At 46.6% G+C, this 18785-nt stretch overlaps 1 protein-coding gene across 2 annotated transcripts in view; it reads left to right on the plus strand.

The window, feature by feature from the left end:
* Positions 1-17603, plus strand: part of plch1 (phospholipase C, eta 1) — a 34518-nt gene extending 16915 nt beyond the window's left edge. Inside the window, exons 9-23 of one of the 2 annotated variants that reach the window (XM_084020281.1) lie at positions 1463-1634; positions 3417-3524; positions 5686-5841; positions 6387-6449; positions 7772-7878; positions 8450-8547; positions 9444-9623; positions 10367-10474; positions 10790-10914; positions 11012-11096; positions 11450-11596; positions 12266-12345; positions 12436-12495; positions 12937-13330; positions 14031-17603. In XM_084020281.1, coding sequence (XP_083876407.1) covers positions 1463-1634; positions 3417-3524; positions 5686-5841; positions 6387-6449; positions 7772-7878; positions 8450-8547; positions 9444-9623; positions 10367-10474; positions 10790-10914; positions 11012-11096; positions 11450-11596; positions 12266-12345; positions 12436-12495; positions 12937-13330; positions 14031-16537 — 4390 coding nt within the window. In that variant the 3' untranslated portion in view covers positions 16538-17603. The remainder of the gene's footprint in view (positions 1-1462; positions 1635-3416; positions 3525-5685; positions 5842-6386; positions 6450-7771; positions 7879-8449; positions 8548-9443; positions 9624-10366; positions 10475-10789; positions 10915-11011; positions 11097-11449; positions 11597-12265; positions 12346-12435; positions 12496-12936; positions 13331-14030) is intronic. The other variant, XM_084020280.1, reaches the window with a different exon arrangement.
* The last annotated feature ends 1182 nt before the right edge of the window (positions 17604-18785 follow it).

Consider the following 18785-nt stretch of genomic DNA (forward strand, 5'->3'; position numbering starts at 1 on the left):
TCACAACCCTGTACGATGCACGTTATAACCATGATGTTTGATTGTTCACAAACTATCTTACTACAACCTGATGCTTCCTCAACTGTGCACAAACTACTACAGGTAGTGCAGGCGACGGCGTGCAGGTCACGTAGGTTCTATTGACGGAAGTAAGAGGGGGAGCGGAGTGATGATATTACTGCGCCGACGTCGAAGTGCTTCCAGTTGTTATTCCGCCATACTATATAGTTATCCTTGTTATCTGCTTAGAAAAATTGGCATGTTTCATTTTGTGTAACCAAACTTGGGTCGTGTAACTACTCACGTAACCGTATTTAAATAGGGACAACGTGGAAGTGCTTGGTCGCTTCTAACTTCACCCCCCTTTGGATCCTAAGGAATATACTGGGACAAGCTACATGCTAGCAAATTAGCGCTGCGCGGAGTGCGCGCAAGAGCCATTGAGTGCACGCACAGAGGAGAGGGAGGTATGTATCACCTCGTCTAAGATCAGAGCAGAACATAGTTTAGTATGGAAATGCGGTGGTGTTTTCCTTTAACTGTTAAATGTGTGATAATTATAATAAAATATAATTATAATAAGAGATTTTAAATCTGAACGGGACTCTTACCTTGTTCAATAAAGGTTTAATGAACATAATCTCTCACACCGATATAATGGAATATCTTTGAGAAGAGGAAGTTTGGACGGCCAGGTTTGTACTTTTAGAGAACACTGTGGTTCCTGGCAGTAATTAGCACCTTTTTACTGAACCATCTGCTCAGCAGCCTTTTTCCCTCTGGTTCCCCCGAGGAGCCGGCGTTCTGGTCTCTGCCGGGTCCAACAGAACCCGGACCAAGTGATGCAGCTTCCTGCTGCCACGCTGACTTCTTACACGACGCCTGAGAAATAAAAACTTTCCCTGAATTCAGAGGTTGAAGAAGATTCAATTTCATCTAGAAATGTAGAAACATTTGGCCGAAGCTTGTTGGAAGATTTAAAAAAATAAAAATTATTATTTCTAGTCGTCAACTTCTACACGATAATTCTTTCAGTCTTTAGCAGGTAATCTGGGTTTAAATGAAGCGTAATATGTGTTTATTGGCTTTTGTTAGCTTAGCATAAACCCCACAAAGCCAGAAACTTTAGTTATACTCTTTATTTTGTTGTACAGGTGAAACAAACCAGATGTTATGTGATAATTAATGACATTTTGAAACCTTTCAGACTTTCAGAAGCATAATGAACACCAGAGCCGACCTGCTTTCTGTGTTAGTAGTTACTTCTGACTCTGAGCTACAGCTGATATGATTAATTGATTAGTCAGAAGGCCAAATAATGAATCACTTAAGTGAGAAAATAATTGGAAAATAATCTATCTAATCTTTTTTTTGTCTTGAGGGTAACTTCTCGTCCACAAACATCTGTATGTTCTCATAAACTACATTAATAAGTTATATTGAATACCTTCCTCCCCCCCAGGTACCCGGTGATCCTGTCCATAGAGAACCACTGCAGCATCCAGCAGCAGAAGAAGATCGCTCAGTACCTCCGAGAAATCTTCGGAGACAAACTGGACGTGAGAGACGCCATGAGCAGAGATGCCAAGACGTTACCGAGTCCTCAGAGCCTGCAGGGCAAGATTCTCATCAAGGTCAGAGCAACTCTGGAAGCTTATTGGTTATCGTGTTTTTAAAATGAATACGTGAAAATACGCCCGGTAGAAATCTCCACTTCCTTCCTCGTATTCCAGAGAAGAAGGTAGCACTCTACGTATATTTACTTCATCAAGTGAGAAAAAGGGTTCAGACTTCTTTTTTACAACCAGAGGAGTCGCCCCCTGGTGGCCAGCAGAGAGAGAATGCATGTTTAGGCACTTCAGATTGGCTTTACTTTTCAGGACCGGAGGTTGTCGTCTCAGTAGAACAAAGGTTTCGATATTCGTGATTGCATGCTCGTTAGTGGAGGAGAATAGTACACATAACGTCCACCAGAGGGCTCCGCTCTGTCCTCATTGAACCAGGGTTACAACATCCTAACTATCATTTTTGTTTTTCATAATTCAGATTTTGAAAAAAAACCTAGTCATCTTTTTTTATGTACTAGAGAGGCTCAATATGGCAATTTGCCCCCCTAATGATAAATAATGCAGTTTTTCATTGAGTTAGAAACAAGGAGATGGTCGGGGGAGGTAAAAAGTATTTCTATGAAAAGTACAGATTCCTCTTTTTTAACACCGGCTTTTTAAAGCATTACTTTTATTTGGGGGTTTCAGAGAACCTTCTGGAAGACGTGATTTAACTAGAAAGGTCAACCCTTCAGATGACAATTGTTGTGTTGTTTGTTGGAGGAATAAAATCTGCATTATGCTAAAAGAAATCTGATCCAGATTGCAGCAGCAGATTTAGAGATTATCTGTGGACAGACACAGAGATGAACGCTCACTCACTCACTTAAATACACAGATTTCATATATGTTTCATTCTACCAATAAACCTGCACAAAGACTATAAATATGATTTTATATGATCTGAGTAATAAATAGCCATTGAAAGCGTATAATCTTTCTGCGATCTGCGTATAAATGACTTTAAAGCTTCTCTCTTTCAAACAGTTGATACGATCAATCTTTAAAAAAGAATGAAATAAATCTCAGCTCTGCAGCATTTATGGATTTAAAAAAAAAAGAAGCTGATTAAATTGATTTTATCTGTAGTGTGAAAGAAAGCCGTCATTGTTCCATAAAAAAAAAGCCGTCATTGTTCCATAAAAAAAAAGCCGTCATTGTTCCATAAAAATAATAAAAAAAACAACCTCTGGCTTCGTCGCTCTCCAGACGTTTCTGAAGGAGTGAAAGGGCAGTATTGATTTTCTTTAAAGCTCTTTATTCCTCTAACAGTTTTCCTCCATCTCCTTCCTCCCACCTCTCGGGCCTCTCACCTCCCTCCACCTCCTTCTCACCTCCCTCCTCCTCCCTCCTCCTCCTTGGGGCCCCTGAGAGTCACAGCACAATAAAGCAGGCCGCTGTAAAGGGGTTTGTTGGACGGTCTCAGATATAAAAAGGGGGAGGTGGGGGTGGACACCTTGTGGCGGCGGTTAAAACACTGCTTGGAGTCCCAGCATTGATTTTTCTTTTTTTTAGAAAAGCTGAGAAAATCTCGACTCCCACTCAAACCTTCTAACGGGCTTCGGCTCGGCTTGAAGAGCTGCTCGGGGAGTTCCTCTGCAGCCGGTTGTGTAATCTGTGTTCCGATACGTGGCTCGGCCTTTATTCCAGACTTTAAGGTGCAGTTTCTTTGTTGTGTGTGAAAGAGAGGACGACATGCAGCATGTCTGTTTGCTCACCTGTCTGTCTCTCTTTGTTGTGTATGAAAGAGATGACGACACGCAGCAGGTCTGTTTGCTCACCTGTCTGCCTGCCTGTCTGTCTGTCCAGGGGAAGAGTCTGCCTGCGTACCTGTCTGCCGACGTGGAGGAAGGCGAGGTGTCCGATGACGACAGCGCTGATGAAATCGAGGAAGACTTCAAGCTTAAGAGCAGCAATGTAAGACTCTCAGGTTACTCTCACAAACACTACCCCCCCCCCCCCCCCCCCCCCCACACACACACACACACACACAGACACACACACTAACCCCCCCCCCCCCCCCCACACACACACACACACATAACACCATTCTGCCATGACGATGATATCCATGGACTCATTTAGATTTCATCTGTAATTATAAAAGAGCTCCTTTTATTTGCCATCCTTCTTTATGTTATTCAAACATGGTTCTGTGTGGAGTTTGCATGTTCTCCGGTGTCAGCGTGGGTTCTCCCCGGGTTCTCCGGCTTCCTCTCACAGTCCAAAGACATGCAGGATGGGGTTGGTTGATGACTCTAAATGAAGCGGTAGACGATGGATGGATTTCTATTTGAGTTTCTCCGTCAGTTATTTAAGGATCCAACCGTCTTCCATGCAGAAACTTGCATAATGGCATCTTAATGTTGTGCTCTACGTAATGACTTCAGTCATCGGGTAATAACATCGGTGCTTGTAAAGCTTTATTGATCATTGCTGCAGCAACGATCAATGCTTAATGGTGCACATCTAAATATTAAACATAGATAAGCTGTTGAAGTCGCCTCCGGCCCCTTTTAGCATCATTCTTAATCCCGGGTGTTTCTGCCAGGCTCGTCCTCGGCACATTTTTAAAAGCAGGGAAACACTCGCTGACTATTTTTCCAGATGGCTGCGTGAAAAAAACCCACAATATGGCATGGTGCTTCCACGTCTCACTGGAGGCTGCAGATGCCACGAGGACGCCTCGCTGGCCGTTTAAAGGGCTTCGCTGGCACGATTCCACCCATCGACTTAACCAGCGGGCTTTCACAGCTGCTAACGCCGCGTTAATGGTGTTTCACTCCGACTGCTGCAAATCAAAGACTTGAGCCTAAACGACGTGTCCGTTATAGAAATGACGTGAAAACAACGAGACGCTGACGTATAGTGGAAATAATCCTGCAGAAGTCAAATGCAGCTGTGTGGCATTTCGACAGCAAGCAGATGTTTTTAAAGAGTTTATTATTTGTGTTGTTTTCCAAGAAATAAAATAAAGTGTTTCCAGCTCAAACAATAACTCTGAGCCGTCTGAACGCTGGACTAAATATACTCCAGTTATCTTTTTGCAGATTGGAAATATATCATTTAAAAGATATTAAACACGCACTCTCACAGCTGGGAAAAAAAAAACTGAAGGAAGCCAGTGAAGGAAGTGACCATATTTGGAATGTGGAAGAGCAACAGGTGGATCTGGATCCATGTGGATTCTGGTGTGAAGCTGCTAACAAAGTTAGCTTCATAATTCAAGGTCAACTTTACAGCTAAGTGTTAAAGTCATCTTAGTAACTAACTAGCATTGGTAGCATGGTAGCGACCTGTTAATAAGCAGGTAAGCCCCGCCCCCTAAAGCATCCCCTGCTTTCTGGTCTGTTGGACTCTAAATGGACCATAATGTACTAAATGAACATCATGCTGGATTGAAGAAGACTTGAAACTAGAGATTGAGACCATAAACTCATGTTTACAATGTTTACTGAGATAATACATCAAGAGAGAAGTAGGACCATTTTCTCATAGACTTCTATACAACCAGAGAGGAGTCGCCCCCTGGTGGCCAGCAGAGAGAAGTAGGACCATTTTCTCATAGACTTCTATACAACCAGAGAGGAGTCGCCCCCTGGTGGTCAGCAGAGAGAAGTAGGACCATTTTCTCATAGACTTCTATACAACCAGAGAGGAGTCGCCCCCTGGTGGCCAGCAGAGAGAAGTAGGACCATTTTCTCATAGACTTCTATACAACCAGAGAGGAGTCGCCCCCTGGTGGCCAGCAGAGAGAAGTAGGACCATTTTCTCATAGACTTCTATACAGCCAGAGAGGAGTCGCCCCCTGGTGGCCAGCAGAGAGAAGTAGGACCATTTTCTCATAGACTTCAATACAACCAGAGAGGAGTCGCCCCCTGGTGGCCAGCAGAGAGAATGCAGCTTTAAGGCACTTTAGTCTCGGCTTCACTGTTCAGAACCGGAGGTTCTGGTGGTCCTGCGGCTCTGCAGTTGGTCGGACCTGGTTTCAGTGACAGTATTTGTGTCCTTGCACCTGTATTGAGTCTCACTTCCTTCACCCGTCTCTCTCTCTCCCCTCCTCTTCTCTCCACAACAGGACAACGGTCACCACCAGGTGGAGTCTCACATTCGGAAGAAACTGGACTCTCTGCTGAAGGAGTCTCGGATCGGAGACAAGGAAGACACGGACAGCTTCAGCATCCGGGCCCTGCTGAGAGCCACGCACCAGGGCCTCCAGAAGAACCTGCGCCAGGTACAGGACCCTGGAGGGCCACGTGTAGACCTGCAAACTGAAGCAGAATAATGCTTGAACACTAGGCTGATGGAGGGGGATGAAGGTGGACTAGATACTGCAGGACTTCCTCGGGTCCTTCGGACTGCTTCGCCTCGTCCAAACACCCCAGAAAGCGATAAGAAACTCAACGTCTGCAGTGTTACTTAATATTTCATCTCCCCGCTCGCCTCTCGTTGCTATTTTTAGACGCCTGTTTTTTCCCTGACAGCCATTTTAACGTGGTGGGTGTTGATGCATCGGGGGTTTTCCTATTCTCTTTCTTCTCCTGCGATGTTGTTGGTGATCCCCGTCTCCCCGTTCTGCCTCTGAAAGCCTTGTTTCCTTACTGTAACTCCTCTTCCTCACCCATCCCTCTTCCTCAGCCTGGTTATTGGCTGCTGTCTGATGCAGCCCCCCCAGCTGTTTAAAGGGTCTCGCTGGGTGCTGATGTAGTTCAGATTCACATCAAATGATTCCACGCAAACACTCGCATACAAATCTGTGTTTCTCTTTCTCGTCTGCAGAGCTCCAAAGGGGTTCTGAAGAAATCCCAAAGCAGATCCTTCATCACGACGCTGAAACAGAAGGTTTGGGTTGATTTTTTTATTTGCTAGATTCTTGATCTATTTGTGGGAGATCTCAGCTGCCAGATTCAGCTTTGAGATCGTTATTATAGACCACGATAATTACTGAACTTCTTTAGATGATTTGCTCCAAAGTGGCCTAAAAACTGCAGACTTTTACTTCAAGGGTGAATTCAGAGATCAGAGGACGGTCCGAGGTTCATAGTTTGAGATAAAAACAGAAACGGATCGGACATCGTGGTTTTGCAACGACATCGTCAGCAGGAACACGTTAAGTTATCGGAGGGAAACGTTTCAGATCGTATCAGGAATCATCGGCTCTGTTGACTTGGATCCAGAATTCTAGATCTAGAAATATTTAATTTTACAAACTTTCTTTGTTTTCTTTTTATTGTATATTTCTTTCGTCCCACATCCTCCATGGAACTGTGTATGTGTCATAATCTCTACATGAAGGCCGCTCGCTGTCAGAGAGCAGTCTGACACTTAAACCCCATAAAACCATCGTCATCCTTGAAAGATTTTTAGTTTTGACGATTTTTCATCTCATCTAAGAAACTTCTTCAGCTCTGAAGAGTTCAGAATGACGTGAAATGTCTTCAAAAACCAAAAGGAAGTCCGGCTGCAGGAAAGGAAAAAGCTTTCAAGGATGACGGAGAACCTTCACAGACAATAGGATTAAAACAAAGCAGATCTCCTCACGGCTGCAAATCCTCCATAAAATCACACGTGAGAAACGCCGACAACGCTTCGTTATAACGGAGACGGCTAACGCTCGTCCTCCTGCTCCACGCTGCAGATTAAAGTCTTCCTTCTGCTCGTCCATTCAACAGGCCGGAGGTCCAGATCCTCAACATGTCAGATTGATTTGAATGGTTTTATGTTAAATCATCTGTGAGATGTTTCAGATCCAGGATTTCTTCTTCCACACGTTCCACCTTCCTCCGTTCCCCCACTCACATCTCCTCTTCATCACTTTATGCCTCCCTCTTTGCATATGCAGCATCCTCCCACGTGTGTGTGTGTGTGTGTGTGTGTGTGTGTAATCCGTTGGCAGCCGGCCTAAAGCCTGTAATTACCACGACCTTCATCCTCTTCCTCGGCTCCACTTTAGTCCTAATGGAGATGTCGCTCCTTCACTTCACCAAATCCACGCTCGTTATAATTATGAGGTTTCACCTCCAACACCCACGACGCTGCCGCAGCGACGGGACGGGTTTAATACACACATCACATGGAAATATATAGATATACATGTATATATGTGTGTATTCTGGGAGTTCATGTGTTGATAAGAAACCTTCGGTTCTGTGTGTTTCATCCAGAGACACTCCAAATCCAGACTGACCTGCCAAAGTGTGGACAAGGAGGATGAGGTCCAGGTCCAGGTCCAGGAGCGGTCCGGCAGGGAGGCCGGAGGCCAGTTCAACAGGTGACCTTCATCGTGCTTCAACACCGACGCTCCTGTCCACGCCACACGAGTCCAAACCAGCCCTGCTGCGGGAGTAATGTCATGTGACCTGCTTCACAACACCTTATTGGTTTATTAGGTCCCATTTCCAGAGGGACAGACAGACAGACAGACAGACAGACAGACAGACAGACAGACAGACAGACAGACAGACAGGGAAAGGAACAAAGTATTTGTACTTCCCAGCTGGTATAAATACAGTGTAGTGAAAGTGGAGCCGTATACTTCATTATTAATTATTTATACTCAAGTATTACTTATTCAGTGTACCTCGTTATTTCCCTCCCTCTGCCTGCGTGAGTTATTCCTCCTTATTATCGATAATAATAATACATTCATTTTAATAAACCAGATATTCATGATCTCCGATCAGATTATTGATGAAAATCATTCAGATTATTGATTCACAAATAAAATAATTTAAATGAGTCGGCACATCTCCTCACCCGTCTCACTCTCCTCCCTCGCCTTAGAGCTGGTGCTTGTCTCCGTCTCCCACCTGTCTCACTCTCCTGTCTGTCTCTGTGTTTAGGGGCGGGAGGAAGAGGAAGACGATGAAGCTGAGCAGAGATCTGTCAAACCTGGTGGTGTTCACCAACTCCGTCGCCTCGCAGGAGTGTCTGAACGAAGGTGAGACAAACAAACAAGTCCTTACCATCCCTGACCCGTCTGTCTGTGACCCGTCTGTCCCTGACCCGTCGGTCCCTGACCCGTCTGTCCGTGACCCGTCTGTCTGTGACCTGTCTGTCCCTGACCCGTCAGTCTGTGACTCGTCTGTCCCTGACCCGTCTGTCCCTGCCCCGTCAGTCTGTGAACGTCTGTCCCTGACCCGTCAGTCTGTGACCCGTCTGTCCCTGACCCGTCTGTCCCTGACCCGTCAGTCTGTGACCCGTCTGTCCCTGACCCGTCTGTCCCTGACCCGTCTGTCCGTGACCCGTCTGTCTGTGACCTGTCTGTCCCTGACCCGTCTGTCCCTGACCCGTCAGTCTGTGACCCGTCTGTCTCTGACCCGTCAGTCTGTGACCCGTCAGTCTGTGACCCGTCGGTCCCTGACCCGTCTGTCCCTGACCCGTCTGTCTCTGACCCGTCTGTCTCTGACCTGTCTGTCTCTGACCCGTCTGTCCCTGACCCGTCAATCTGTGACCCGTCTGTCCCTGACCTGTCTGTCTCTGACCTGTCAGTCTGTGACCCGTCTGTCTCTGACCTGTCTGTCCCTGACCTGTCAGTCTGTGACCCGTCTGTCTGTGACCCGTCTGTCCCTGACCCGTCTGTCTCTGACCTGTCTGTCCCTGACCCGTCTGTCCCTGACGCGTCAGTCTGTGACCCGTCTGTCTGTGACCCGTCTGTCTCTGACCCGTCTGTCTCTGACCTGTCTGTCCCTGACCCGTCTGTCCCTGACGCGTCAGTCTGTGACCCGTCTGTCTGTGACCCGTCTGTCTCTGACCCGTCTGTCTCTGACCTGACTGTCCCTGATCCGTCTGTCTCTGACCCGTCTGTCCCTGACCCGTCTGTCTCTCGTCCTGCAGGAACCCCGGGCGACGTCCTGTCCTTCAGCGAGACCCGAGCCCAGTCGCTGGTGAACCACCGGGCCGAGCCCTTCCTGGCCTTCAACCAGCGGCAGCTGTCCAGGATCTACCCGTCGGCCTATCGCATCGACTCGTCCAACTTCAACCCGCAGTTCTACTGGAACGTGGGCTGTCAGCTGGGTGAGACAGCCACCTGTCTGTCTGCCTGTCTGTCTGAGCTGGTGAACCTGTGTGCAGGTCGTGTTCATGGAAAACACAGAGTGCCTTCGCTTCGAGCCACACATCCGTCATTACATGTTAACTCACACACACACACACACACACACACACACACACACACACACACACACACACACACACACACACACACACACACACACACACACACACACGAGCACGTCTTGCATGTGTGTGTGTGTGTGTGTGTGTGTTTGCATGTTTGTGAAACTCGTAGAGCTGGAAAAGAAAACTGTGATGATTTGGGAGAAAAACATCAGTTATTATTCAGAGCTGAATATGTTTTATCTGCAGAAATTAGCAGGAACTCTGAGATCGGAGGAATCCCTGATGTTCCAGACTATTTATTTATTATGTTATTTATTGTTTTAGTTCAGTTACATTCAGAGAGCGATCCCGATCTCTTCCCCCGTTCGATGCACAAAAACAGTTCCAAAAGGAGAAAATAATTAATAAATAGCAAAGAAAGAAGATTATTTTCTGATGTTTTTTTTTCTAATTAAGGTTTCAGGGTCGTTTTCACACGCAGCCTTAATGAATAATAAACTAATGAATAAAACATGTGATGAACGAACAATCACTGGAGCGACAAATCAGTCTTTTCATACGACTGTCGAGTGATTTTCACAGTTTATGTAAAAGTGCTCTCTGGATGATGAAGTCATAACTGCCCCCCCCCCCTCCAGTGGCTCTGAACTACCAGACGGAGGGCAGGATGATGCAGCTCAACAGAGCCAAGTTCATGGTGAACGGAGGGATCGGCTACGTCCTCAAGCCGCCGCCCATGTGTAAAGGTGAGGATTTATTCATACAAATAATAAAATCAGTGTTCATGTGCTGTGATAATAGAGTATTAGTGGCAGCACAGAATGGAATATAAAATGTATGTAAAAGTATATATATATTCATATATATCACTATGTATTTACATGTTTTGGATCTGCTCGCAGTGAAATATTCACACATTATATTATATCAGAACACTGTTCGTGACTGTAATTCAAAGTGACATATTTATTTATATATATAGTTTAGAAGGATGATCTCATCTCAGAGTGTTTGATATGATATCTGTTATTTGATTATATAAAGTGTTTTTTTCCCTTCAGGCTCCTTCAACCCGTTCAGCGACGACCCGCTGCCGGCCTGCCCCAAGAAGCAGCTCGTCCTCAAAATCATCAGTGGACAGCAGCTCCCCAAACCCCCAGACTCCATGATGGGGGACCGCGGAGAGGTACACACACACACACACACACACACACACACACACACACACACACACACACACACACACACAACTCAGCTGCAAATATGTAATTCTCTTCTATCAGATCATCGATCCGTTCGTGGAAGTGGAGATCATCGGCCTGCCGGTCGACTGCTGCAAGGAGCAGACACGAGTTGTTGACGACAACGGTGCGACACACACACACACACACACACACACACATACACACAGATCACAAAAGTACCACATATATACGACAGACAAAAATCAAATCACCCCTGTAAATATCTAATTAATCCATTTCTCTGAAAACAAACCATGCAGATCCAGATAAACACGTTGCCATGGTTACAGATGCTGCGTTTGATTGGTGTGTGCAGCACTGCTGGAGTCAAAAGTCACATGAATTAATTTAATCTTAATTAATAAGTGTGCAGGACATCGATCCATGAAATACACATCACCACCTCCGGCTGCATCGCTCCTCATCTTCATCTTTTATTTATTATAATAAACAAACATGTTTGTGTTTCCTCTCCAGGTTTTAATCCGGTTTGGGAGGAGACCCTGTCCTTCACGCTTCACATGGCCGAGGTGGTTCTGGTGCGGTTCCTGGTCTGGGATCACGACCCCATCGGCCGGGACTTCATCGGGCAACGGACCGTCGCCTTCAGCAGCCTGATGCCGGGTATGTGTGGGATTCCTCAGGGTTTTTCACCGTTATGTGAGGAAAAAAGGAACTTTTTTTGCCTTTATAGTTCTGACATTTTCTCTCCTTTTCTAGTATTTAAGGTTCCTACTAGAACAGGTTTACACACTTTAATTGGAAAACAATGAAAAAAGAGCCTGATTTATAAAATACAGGATAAAAATATATATTTAATCATGTATTTATACTTTATTTATGCAGGAAGACCTTATGATTTATGATCGTCTTATTCATTTTTGGATTGTTTTCACTAAAGAGTAAAAAAAGATTTGATTGTAAAGTTATTCCAGTATGTTTAACTGCCATTTAAAGAGTGTTAATCATAATTTGATGATACTTGATCTTCCACACGAACAAACAACTACACAAACCAACTGAAGGAAAGGGAGGAAGCAGAGCAGCACGACAGGTTCCTGGTCAACTCAACCAGACAGACACATTCACTCCCACAGAAACACATGTCCCTTACGGGGAAACATCATCAGTGAACCGTGACGTTGCTTCGTAAAAAGACCGTTAAGCCCGTGGTTTATTTTTGTTGTTTGAATCCATCAGTCGTCCCTGAACTGCCGTTGACCTCTCCTCGGGCAACGCCGGTCCGATGACGGCCGGCCACTCACTCCGTCCTTCTGCTTTCATCTCTAACAGGTTACAGACATGTTTACTTGGAGGGGCTGACCGAGGCGTCCATCTTCGTGCACGTGTCTGTGCACGACGTCTATGGGAAGGTAAGTGAGGATCCCCTCCCCCCATGTGACCCTCTTTTATCAAACAGCTTCTCTCAACAGGCATTTCAGCTCAATACTTTTTCTTTCTAGTGGAGCCCTCTAGTCCTGAACCCCAGCTTTACCATAATGCACTTTCTAGGATCCAACAAGGTATCCGGACGCCGCGGCGTGTGGTGCTGCATGAAACGGCAACGCATGATGCAAAAAAGTGCAGTGCAGTTTGTGTTTCATCCGTGTGGCTAAATGACTTTGTTTGTGTGTGACATTAAAACCGCCAAGGCTTTGTTTGCTAATAAGTTCATTTTTATTAGAAAAGTACAACCCGGAACCTTTTCATCTTGTTTTCAACACAGAATCATTTGCAATGTAAAGCATGCATGACTAATCCTCAATGGCTTCTTGCATAGTGTTTGTTGTGGCAACTTGAGGAGTAAGGGTGCCCCCTATAGGCGGTGCATTTAAAAGCATGCAAAATGCAAATGCAAAAAACTGTAATGTGTGAAAAGTTCAGTCCATGTCCGAAGTGCGCCTTGATCACATTTCGTCTTTCTAGACACCTTTTTCTAATTGACTTCCTGTTCCCGCCCTCAGGGTCATCAGCTGCGAGGCATCCGGGGTTTGTTCAACCGCTCTTCCAAGTCCTCCGTGGACACGAACTCTGGCGGCCTCCGGAAACGATCCATCAGCGATCACCTTCTGCGGCGCACGGCCAGCGCCCCGGCGAAGGGTCGCAAGAAGACCAAGATGGCGCTGTCGGAGTCCGTGGCCTCGACGTCGGATCAGAGGAACGGCTCGGGCGGGGGAGGAGCAAGAGGAGAAGAGGCATCGGGGAGGCAGGGGGTGGTGGAGAAGCGCTACGAGCCTCGAGGACCCCTCACCCACAGGCCGATCTCCATGCCGTTAGACAGGCTTCTGCAAGGGCAGCTGTCTCTCTGCTCCCCGGACAAGGAGCAGCAGTGTGACGCGGGATCGGACGCCATCTTCGGTGGGTGCATTTCATTCATCAAGCCGGTCAAAGGATAGGCAAATTACACCCAAATTACATCCACTTTAACTTCATAATTTGTTGGATCCATGATTAGTTATCTAATCTATGAGAGTCACTATTATGCTGTTCTTCAAGTAATTTCTTTAAACTGTAGGATAAAAATGCTACTTTCTCTGGCTAAAACTTGCTTCCCCACATTGATTAATGTTGCTTTACTTCCTCTGCTATCTAAAACTCATGTGAACTGACCTTCTGCAGCCCTCCATGATACCTTTAACATGCCTTTTCTGTCCCGTCTTCATTTGCTTCTTTATAGTAGAGAACTGACTAGGAAAATCCTGCAGGTAATCTAAAATGCCTCTTGTCTGACGGTTGCATCGTCCAAAAAAAATTGCGTCTACCCAGTGTATTTTTGTCCCAAAGTGGTCTGAGATATATATATTTGTCATTTGATCCCATCTGACCATCTCTCTCCCGATCAGACGTCTGCAAAACGTGGATTCTTCCTTTGTTTTAACCTCATTTTCCAGCTTCCCCCTTCACAGTCGTACTTGGTGATCCATTTGTCTGTGTATCGCTATTTGCTTATCGTATTGGCTGGACTGTTAATTGTTGTCATTTAATCGTTGGTCGGCTTGGTGTTCTGAATCAAATGGCATGTTTATCTGTATTAATGGTTTTTGTTCCATGTCCACAGGAGGTCGCCCCTTCAACAGGCCCAGGTCTTCCTCTTTGGACCCTTTCATCAAATCCTCATTCTCCATCGAGCCAAACACCTCTTCCCCTTCATACAACAGTAGACATAAAGAGTTTGACCAATCAGAAGAGGCTTCTTATCTGGTTATTGGTGGAGGGGAAGTAAGACAGGAGGAGGAGTACGCCAACTACCAGTCAGCTGACAACAAATCAAAAGTCTTCTCCGCCGGAAGAGAGACTTTCGTCTCGCCTTGCAGGACCGGCCACATGAAATCAGATAAACCAGAAACATCATCCAACAGCACAACCTTCACAGTTGCACCTTCAGTCTCCTCCTCCTCCGAACCCTCGTCTTTGCCCCCCCTTTCCCCCGTTAGCAGGGACCTGAAGAGTCCTAGCTCTCTGCATGACAGCACCATCTCCAGACTCATCGATGCTGTTTCCTTAGGCAACGAGCAAGACACGTGTGGCTCCATCTCTGCTCTGATTGGTCAGTTCGAGAGCACCGTTGAACAGAACAAATCATTATCTCATCATAGTACCCCCGTCCATCGCTCGAACTTCAGGCCCACCACCCCTAACGTGCTGCAAGATATAAGGTCTCCTCTGAAGTCCAACGCACCATCTACGCACCTAATAACTTCCCAAAAAGTATCTCAAAAGACAAATCGTGAACTCCGTTCCCCGTGCAAGATTCCCCAGGCGGACGCACTCACCTCGGCTCTGCTCTCCAGCCCAGAAACCGCCGAGCTCGAGGAGGTCTACACCATCCTTGACGAGGAGGTGCTGCTGCCCGTATCAGTGTACAATCTGAGGAAACAGACGGACGCGAGGGAGTGCACCCCCTCGAATGGCTTTGGGTCCTCCCCGGGCAAGGTGGTCCAGGGTCTAAGGAAAGGGCACAACATGGGCTGGGATAAGGAGGGTGAGGAGGTGGAGGAGAGTGTGTACGAGGAGGTGTATGATCCCCCATCGCTGGTACCGGGGATGGAGCAGAGGTATGTGGGCTCCTCCGTAAACGACAACCGTTTCCAGTTTCACCACGACGCCGCCGGGAAATCTTTCACAGAAGTGGAGATAAACGTTGATGAGGATCCGTTGGAGACAAAGGTGTCCTCCCCGAAAGACCAGTGGGAGGGGCTTGTGAGTCCGACCAAGCGGCACGCCATATACCAAAACCACATGTCCGCTCCCAACTACTCCCAACAAAAACAGCCTTCGTCATACCCGCCGCACACCTCGTCGCCGTGTCCCTCCCCTATGAATAAACCCTCCTATCAGCTGAACAATCACCACCAGAACCACTCCAAGCCATCACCCTTCCACAGACCTGCCAACTTGAGACCCTCCAACCCGAGTCCACTACGTCAGAACAGCTTCCCCGTTCCTCAGGGCAACGACGGCGGAGACTTGAGGACTTCCTACACCCAACAGCGGAGCCAGATCCCGAACAGACCCCAACACGATAGGCTAGGGTACAAACAGGTGGAGACGGAGACAGTTAGGTGCTTCCATAATGGTTTCTCTTCTTCTGAAAGCCTCCCCAGTAACAGAAATCTATATTCGCCTACTTCAGACTGTGAAGCCGTGTACAGCCGCCTGGACTATGACCTCATTACACCCCCAACAGAGTCCCCAACCCCTCGAAACATTCGGCCACACTGTCAAAGTCAATCAAACACCCCGACTCATTCATGGAACCAAAAGGCTGCCCTGGTCGCCACAAAGCAGCCCGAATCCAGAGATTCTCGCCACTCAAATTTAGGTCCTTTATCGACCCGATCCCAGCCCGGTACCATAGACCACACGGTCCCCAGCCCCTGTAAATCCAAGTCCCTGGGCGACCTCACCTCCGAAGACATATCGTGCAACTTCCAGAGCAAATACCACATTATCAGTCGCAGCTTCATCACTCCGCACATGAGGAGGCAAAAGAGGGCGGGCGCTAGGGGGGACATGGCGCTCCAGTCGCAGTCTTGCGATCCTCTTACGGAGCAGCTCCGTAGACTGGTCAGTCTGGAGGGGGACGACGACGGCGGCGGATCCCGGCCGCCGGAAGCAGAATCCCCACAGTCACAGCCAACTAGCGTTGTTCCCGGGGATGTGGACGACTCCCCGCCGCCCCTCACCCGCCGCCTGTCCTCCCGGAGCCAGAGCCGAGTGCGTCACATCAACAGCCGTGCTCGTGAAAGACTCCAAGAGGCTCTGAAGCCTCGCGTTGGCGCGCCGATCAACGGCGGAGCTGTCAGCATCGGCGGGGGGGTGGTGCTGAGAAACAAACCCGCCTCCCAGAACCCACCAGCAAACAGACACTCAACCGGTTCTTACATCGCGGGCTACCTGGGTCAGCTGGAGGACCGGGGGCTCCCCGAAGGAGCCTGCACGTCGTTGCGTTATGGGAACGGGGACCATTACGGAGACCACTACTACACGGACGACTCCCTTCCACACGGGGACTCGGACCGATCCGCGTCAGAGCCCGAGGTGTACTTCCTGCTCAGACTGTAGCTCCGATCGTAAAAATAAAGACTTAACGATTGATATCAGAAGATCAAGGAGATAAATACTTGCCTTGATTTGGACAATTAAATCCATCTCATTCTGGGGTATTTCTGGAGACATTCTGTACAACGTAAGTGTCACGTGTAAATCCATGGATGGATCTGACAGCATGAATTTCCTGTATGAAAATGGTCTTTCTAGTACGGCGGCGTATCGTCTTATATTCTAATGTGTAAACTGTAAGTGGGAACTTTGATTTCCTCCCAAAAACGGCTTCCTAGACTGATTGTTCAGATACTCGTTATCTTTTCGTCACTGTGATGTACCGTCAAAACCGGAAGCAAAAAATATGAATAATAGTAATAATTGGGTTTGAAGCAGAGAGGGAATGTTGTTCTTCGTATCATTTTGAATGTGAAGTATAATCCGACTTTTTAAAATCGATGGGGGTCGAGCTCTTCGAAGATGAAAACGTTAAGTCTTCCTTCTCTTTTTCGGTGTCGTGTCATTGTTTGTACCTTTTTTCTGTTTGTGCATGTCACCTGTGAACATGTCAAGCATGACTATGCACCGATTTATACAATAGATGTTGCATCGCCAGACAACATTTGCACAGAACAACCCGTTGTGTTGGAAACAGCAGAGGACACTTGTTGGAATTAGGTGCAACAGAGTCCAGGATCTTCTGGTTCTCGGACTTGTTGCTCTCTTATGATTTGTAGAATTTAGAATATTGCAAAGTGGAAAGATTTGGGAGTTTAAAAAAGGTTTTTATTTTTATAATTGCTTTGATACAGACTGCAAAAATAATCTCGTTGGTTACGGTTGTTTTATTTTGTATAACTTAATGGAGTGAAGAAGACAGCCGAGGGCGGGGGAGGGGAGGCAAAGCAGCAGTTTGTTGTTTTTTAATGGTTCCAGTGTTACAGCATCCTTGTTTTTCTTTGTATTGTTGCTCGTCAGAGGACTCTGAGCATTTTACTACCAATGCAATAAACTATTGAAATATTTGATTTCAAACATTCATGCTTGTTTCTTGTTTTACTAAAAAAAGCTGCACAGAAACACAAACATGTTGTTTGTCAAGAATAAAGACGAGGATTAAAAATCAATTCATGAGTCACAAACAGCCTCATCTTTCTCCCGTATGCCACCTTAACTCATAATGGGATGTAATTGCTCATGAAATTACGGATAATGGAGCTGACAAATGGTGCACCTGTTGCTCTGGGAGGACAATCCCCACACGGCGGCAACACACGGCGGCAACACACAACTGCATGGTAAAGCTGCAGAAACCAAGAACTTTAATCAGAAATATTGAATAAATAAATAAAAAATTGATAAAAAAAAAAAACTTAAATCAAGAATACAAAAAGGTGTTCCCATTTCTGCCTCTGTCAGTAAATAATGATAAACTTTCTCCAAATAATGACTTATTATCTCTAAATCAGAGACTTTCTCCAAATAAAAACAAACTTTCTCAAAATATTGATATACTTCACCAACTCAAGTCAATATTTTAAGAAAGTCTTTTTTATCTGGCAGTTATGGACTTTCTAAAAAGGAGACATTGACTTGTTTTTCTAAGAAACGTTTCACCTGATGTGTCACACACACGCACACACACACACCTACACACTCACACCTACACACACACACACCTACACACACCTACACTTACACACCTACACACACACACACACACCTACACACACCTAAACTTACACACCTACACACACACACACACACACCTACACACACACACACACACACACACACACACCTACACACACACACCTACACACACACACACACACTTACACACACACACACCTACACTCACACACACACACACACACACACACACACACTTACACACACACACACACCTACACACACACACACCTACACACACTTGATTGTTTTTCCACCATGATGACTCCAGAGAGGAACCATTTGTGCGCTCATCAGTTTTCAGGTTTTCACATCTTATAAATACGCACGTGCGTCTCACCTGCGCAGGTAGGGCTGAGGGTGCGTTCAGGGTGCGTTCAGGGTGCGCTCAGGGTGTGTTCAGGGTGCGTTCAGGGTGCGCTCAGGTTGTGTTCAGGGTGCGCTCAGGTTGTGCTCAGGTTGTGCTCAGGGTGCGTTCAGGTTGTGCTCAGGGTGCGTTCAGGGTGCGCTCAGGTTGTGTTCAGGGTCAGGGAGCTGTTTATCATGTCCTCTGTTCTTGCAGGTCAGACATCCAGCA

The sequence above is a fragment of the Eutrigla gurnardus genome, assembly GCF_963514095.1.
Source record: "Eutrigla gurnardus genome assembly, chromosome: 10".
In the NCBI taxonomy this organism is placed as follows: domain Eukaryota; kingdom Metazoa; phylum Chordata; class Actinopteri; order Perciformes; family Triglidae; genus Eutrigla; species Eutrigla gurnardus.